The sequence below is a fragment of the Corvus kubaryi genome, unplaced genomic scaffold (genome assembly GCF_017639235.1).
Source record: "Corvus kubaryi isolate FWS band 111438036 unplaced genomic scaffold, C.kubaryi_AGA036_p1.0 37397, whole genome shotgun sequence".
Lineage (NCBI taxonomy): Eukaryota > Metazoa > Chordata > Aves > Passeriformes > Corvidae > Corvus > Corvus kubaryi.
This window is the reverse complement of record NW_024581136.1, coordinates 8,243,730-8,250,230: the sequence shown is the minus strand read 5'-3', so window position 1 is coordinate 8,250,230 and position 6,501 is coordinate 8,243,730. Positions and strand designations below refer to the sequence as shown.

At 36.9% G+C, this 6,501-nt stretch overlaps 1 protein-coding gene across 1 annotated transcript in view; it reads right to left on the bottom strand.

Moving 5' to 3' along the window:
- Positions 1-4,441: 4,441 nt before the first annotated feature.
- The window catches only part of ZIC1 (Zic family member 1), a 15,981-nt gene continuing 13,921 nt past the window's right edge, over positions 4,442-6,501 (bottom strand). The window contains exon 3 of the mRNA XM_042042378.1: positions 4,442-4,494. Coding sequence (XP_041898312.1) covers positions 4,442-4,494 — 53 coding nt within the window. The remainder of the gene's footprint in view (positions 4,495-6,501) is intronic.

The following is a 6,501-nucleotide window of genomic DNA, read 5'->3' as shown; positions in this document are numbered from 1 at the left end:
TGCACACTATATTATCAACATGAGTAAAAAAAATTATTTCTAGATCATGACTATTTCAAAAAGACTATTTCTTGAAGTAAAGAAGGGAAACATTATGACCCATGCCTATCAATTTTCTATTGCCTATATTCATTTTTATTAAAAAAAAAAAAAAAAGAAGAAGAAAAAATTCAATGTCCTGCCAATAAGTTGAAATTTTTAGCATGTTTTATACACATTAAAATCATGTTTCAAGTAGGTTAATAATACCCCACCAGCCTCAGAAGCAGTGAAGAACATAACCTTCCTTTGCCCTGATTGTGATACAGGAAAAGGCTTGCTCCTGCTGAGACTATGAGGGGGCTGAAACTTTCCTTTCTCTAATAAGGTCACCAAGAAACATAGATATTTGGGGCATAAACCTGCATTTAGTTGAATACTGTCAAATGAGAAAAATCTGTGTACCTCACACGGTGCTTAGCGTCGTGTCCAACACTGGGGTACTGACTTCAGGTCAGGCCAAGTGTGTGTCTCCTACCCCAGTCTTTGCAAGAAGACTATCCCTAACACTGTTCTTATTAACCTTTTATAATTATTTTCCACAGTCATAAATAATTTTTGCAGCAAGATTTTTCACACTTCTCCCCCATTTTCTGATATAATTCATTCTGCTAAGTTTTTAAGAAGAGTTTTGAAAAATTGAGGCAAACGTGGTTAAACCTAAGATCCCACAGCAGTATAATAAATATTCATCAGTACTACATTTGCCTTTATGTACTTCCCAAGCTTCAAAATATCTAAATGACACAAATTTGTTACAGTGGTAAAAGCAACACAATTATGGTTAGTGGCCTGTCGCTGCTACCATCCAAACTTCAGCTTACAATAATATAAAACTCTTGACAGGCCATTCATGGATCAAACTTAAAATATAAGGAAAAAAGAAATGGTTTTAACAACTGAGAGTTTATGGAACTGCCAGATGACAAGCTCGTATATGGAAGAGAAAATTAGATGTACGGAGGAAAAAACAAAACAAAGACTATGCACATTGCAGATAGGTTTTATACATGCACAAAATATTTACCTTGACACTTTTTTAAATCAGTACTTTTCTTAAATGAATTGCAAGAAATTAAGACCCTGAGGGGATGTTCTTCTCCACATCAGAGGCCCAGACTAGCTCAGGAGAAACAGAACTTCATCCTGCAGACAGGAAAGGAGTTATTTCTGCCCAGGTGGGCAGCAGGCAGCAACTGGTGCTGGAGGTGGACATCTCAGAGAGGAACCCAGGAATAAATCCTCCTTGAAGGCTACAGACACCTAGTAGAGAAGCTTCCACTCCCTGATCCATCACTAGATATTACACCAGAAACAAGGGGTAAAACATACAATTTGGTGCTCTTCATGATCTGGGCTTGATGTAAAGATCAGGAAAGAAAGAGGAAAGAGTGGAATGAAGGAGCAGAAGAGAGAGATTTGCTCCAATGAGTGGCCAAAGGCACTCAAGTCAGGCTCCTGTTCTACCCTGCCCCGTATGAGTTTCTTTATCAGCTCTTTGAAAGCCAAAAGAGGCAAGCAACAAGCCTAGCTGCAGTGACCTTCCCAAGGTGACAGCCAGTCCTCCCCAGAATCTTCACCAGGATGGATCAGGCTGGCCCTAAGAACTCAGGGCCTTCTTAGGGACTATCTCTAAAAAAAGGCTCCCCACTCAAGGAAGAGGTGCTCACCCATCTTCTCACAAAGGATTTTATATCAGAGTGCTATAACTGGGGCTTTGGATACTAAAACATTATTTTTAGAAGAATCATATTCTATAGCTCCATGTTCTAACATCCAGTGAATTGCTAACACAAATAATTAAAACTAATATATGGTTGTAAAAATAAATGAATAAAGTATATTTCATTATGCAGTATCCTTGATTTTTATGGTGTTTGATTACTCACTAATTTGTAAAATATGGTAATCTGCAGTATGCATCCCAGTCATTAGTGAAATCATACTGTACTTTAGTCAACAGGCTGATGATCTGACATGTCCCAACAGCAGCCCTGTACAGAAGGGTAAAATGAATTAAAGGCCCTGATTCTTGTTTTTATAAAAGCCAGTTCAGAACACTCAGGCAATGAAGAGTAACCATCAAGTTTCTACAGACAGGCTTATGGTGATATAAATGAACACTAAAGTAAGTAATAATGTGGCCAAAGGCACTTATGCCTTTTGGGGTTTCTTTTCACATATTTTGTCTTTTACTATCTATGATTAAATTTGGTGAGAATATGTAGGTGACACCTAGAAGACAAATATAACTTGGTATGGATCAACAGCATTAATTCCGACACCCAATTTTGAGAAACATATGTTCTCTCGAACAGATATATGGGTGTTATCATTGGCACAACTATAAATAAATATTAAATCCTCATCAGTCAAAATAAGGAGTACTCTGAGGTTTCACTTTCATCAGATAACAATAACACCTCTGGAAAAACATTAAGTCTAAATGATAGCATATTTATTATTTGACAAAAACTATCCTACAAAATATTTTGGTTTAAATCCCAGATGATTTACATAATAGATTATAGCAGCTGCTATAACAATTCCAAACTTGTTTTTTTTCTCAGTAGTCTTTGAATCCTCTAACACTACAAGTGTTTTTCCAGATCTTATTTTTTAAATTAGCATGCCTTGAGAAAATACCTACATGTATTTTCCTAGAACCACTCTAGCTATTGATCTCAGCTTGACAAAAGTGGAAGAATTCATAGGTCATTTCAAAGTCACCTGTTGAACCAACAGAGAAGAAATATTTCTCCTTCACCAGCCTAGAATCTTTAAAGAGCAGTGGACAGTGCAAAGGCTTTGCAGGGCATGTCCAGTTGCGGTGCACAGCCAGAGAAGAGTGTCCTGGCAGATTATCAGAGTATTTCAGCATTTTCATTTGAGTCCTGAAACAACTGGCTCTGTCCTGAGTTTTTTTCTCAGGCAAAACTCCTGAAGCAGTGGTGGGCCTTTTGCTTAATTCTAGCCACGTGCAAATTTATTTTGGGATGAGCAAATAATTAATCTATTAAAAGGTTCCATGAGACATTCCAAAAGTCGCCATGAAAAATTATTGTCAGTGCACAGCTGAGATTCTGCTTTATAGAATTAGCTCATAAAGTAGTATCGTGTGTAATTGCATTTGTGTTGTCACTGTCTCTTTGTAAATCTCCAGAGATTTACAGCACCACACACTGGAGCAAGGCCATCTAATATTTATAATGCTTCATTATTTTCATCTCCTTGGAACAAAACCTGTAGACTTATAGAAAATCCAACAAGATGTGTCAGAAATAGCAGTGTCCACTTGCAGTATCAATAGCAGTACACAGAACACAGGCAGACACAATACCACAGGAATTGCAAGTGACCAAACAGCTGCATGACATTTACTCAAAATACTTTCTGCATTTAACATACTTATTGAGTGGAACTTGAAAATAGGGTCATTGTTTATTTGGGCACGGCAGAGGGGAAACTTTGGTTTTTTACTAGACCTACACAGTATAAACAGATCTGGATTGTAAAGCCCTTTCATTGTACTTCTACAGGTAAAAATAATATTTTAACTAATGACAGCTTTCGCTGGGAAAAAGTTAAAAGGCTGCAGACCTTTTCCTGTAGTTTAGCTCAAAGTCCTACTTGGAAGAGGATGGACAGGTTGTTCATGTACAGATTCATATCAGAAGTAGTTGTTTACAGCTTTTTGAAACATTTAGGGTTTCAACTTAACACTTCCTAGTTTATGACAAGAAAAACTAGGAGCATGCAGCTTTCTGATTGCTGTCATCAGCCAGCAGGAAAATGCTTAAGCAAGAGTAAAACAATTTCTTTATTACTGGTGGGATCTTAAAATACATGTCCAAGCTTCATAAAAGCCATAGCACCAGTGGGAAAATTTGCCAGAATAAGAAAACAGGAATTTGGCTCTTTCTCTGCAACTACTGACAACACTCCACAATTTTATGCTGTTAGGATTTTTTAATTAAATGAGCTATTCTTCAGTACACAATAGAACTAAAAAGGAGAGAGTATCTAAGTATGAAGTCAAGTTTGTAAAGTAGTCTCTAAGTCCTTTCCAAATGTGCCCAGAAATTTAAAAATTCCATTGATACTGAGATTTTCTAGATAAGCAAGACCACATATTTTTAAGGGGTTTTTTTAAATAGCTGTGCTTTTTGCTACAGTCAGTAAGTATCACGAGAAACATGATATTAAGCAGGATCTGATCCTAAACTTATGGCTCCAGTGGGAACTGACTAAACACCATTAATAGCATATCCCAACAGAAATACTCCATTTGCTCTAGCAGTGTTTACTGCAACTGAATTCTCCTAGCAGAAAACAGCTTTTTCACAGTCAAGTTCCAATATTAGCAGTGAATTAATTATTATGTTATATTTGTAGGACCATGTTAAGGCTGAGAGAGCAGCGGGAGAGAGGGGGGTCCCACGTTGCTTTTACTCCCTGGCAAAGAAGAATAGAGATATGGTAATCTGGGCAATTTTCAACTTTTAGTCATGTGGCTGGAAAAAATGATTTACTGGAAAGGACCTGACCAAATCTCTTGGATAGTTGCTTCATTCCTACAAAAACACACCTTTGTCTAAAAGACCAATATTTTAAGAAATATCCTGAAAGCAATCATTGCTTGAATAAGGTGACTCGCATGTCATTTCCATCAGTTCTGCAATACCAGTCCAGGTTTCCTATCAGCACTTCCATCCAAACACAGACATTTTTATGCCAGACATGAATCAAAAAAATTTAATCCAGAATGTTACCTGTAAATAATTTTAATCTAGAATGTTACTTGTAAACAACATACTATAAACCAAACCAAAACTGGAAATAGACGAAAAGTGCCGTACCTGTACACTGATTTACACTGTGCCTGAAGCCTGTTCCCACTCAGTAAGAGTCTCCCATTGATTTCAGTGTGGTTTGGTTCAGTCCCTTATTTCAGCCCTCATGTGTTTCGCCAGTTTAATGCAGCCACCCTTCCTGGTAGCCTTTGTCCACTACTCCTTATAGGAACATTCAACAATTTGCTGTACGATTAAAAATGTTGGTGGAAGTATGAACCATGTTGTATACTGACCAAGCACACATAGAGGCTACACAACTCCTACAAATATCACAACAGAAAACTAATCGAGCATTAAAAGTATATTTTCATTTTAGTTTCAAAAAAATATCCTGAGTATTTCAAACAAACTATCCAGACAATTATAAATGCTCATATTAGGTATATTTGTCTCAGTGAAAGTCCTGCAGCAAGAAGTAGTGGCAAATAAAAATAAAACAAAATCTAAATGGATCAAAAAACATGACTGACACAAAAATTGCTGTAAGCATATATAACCTGCTTCACTCACCTATGTGAAAGATAATGATTTTGATTCAAACATAGATACTTACATTAGGTATGTAACTGCCTGTATTATAACCCCACTTCCTAAACCTAACATGCCAATGAAGCATAAAGATACAACAAGGAAAATCCAAACTTGAATAATTAAACATTTATTTTTTATAAATAGGAAAGAATATCTTGAGTGCTGTGATGCTGGCACTGTGTTTACAAATTCTTGATTTTTCAATCATACATATTAACGATGTTTATTTGTATTGCAGAGCTAGTGGAAATACATTTCTATTCAGCACTCATATTATCTAGCAGATGAGCACTTTCAGGGTGTTTCCTAGATGGTAATTCTTTTAGATATCAGGCAGAAACTACACTTGCTATGTTAGGATTTTTTTTATGCACAATATCCTAAAACCTAAAATTCCACCGCAAACCACCCTTTGTTACAGTGCTTCATGCTGACCTGGGTGTAAACTTTCACCATTCAGAAAAGTCAAAGAGGGGTGACATTTTAAGATTATATTATGCAAAGATATATCTATTTGCATTGGGGGGAAGAAAGGAGGGGAAGAAGGGGGAAGGGGGATGTTTTTTCAGGAATATTACACCTAGCCCAACTTTATGTCTAATGTGAGCTGTTTGAGTGTGCTTGGCCTGTAACCTGCAGAAGTATCCTGTCGGGTTGGCTGTCCATTTTCTTTTCATATGAATTGTTAGTAAAATCTACTTGAAACAAAATGGAGCAAAAGATATACCATAACATCTACAGGAGTTTTTTATCAACTTCTGAGGTGACCATTTTACATTCAGACTGTAAAATGCGCACAGAAAATAGGCCTGAGAAAGAATTCTGAACCTCACAGCATTTGGTTTATATTTTTTTGACTAGAAGTGAAGTGTCTGGCACATCATTCATTTCTCCCTGGAAGGTGCAGATTTGAGGACATGTTCAACCCTGCTCTAAGTTTAGACAGTTTCAGAATAAAAGGGAACTATTCCCAAAGTCCCTGCCCTCTAGGTCTGCCTTTTAGATAATGAAGTTTCTGAAGGCATTGCTCAACACAAACCGACTAAAAAGGAAAGGAAAAAAGAAAGGGGGGGGG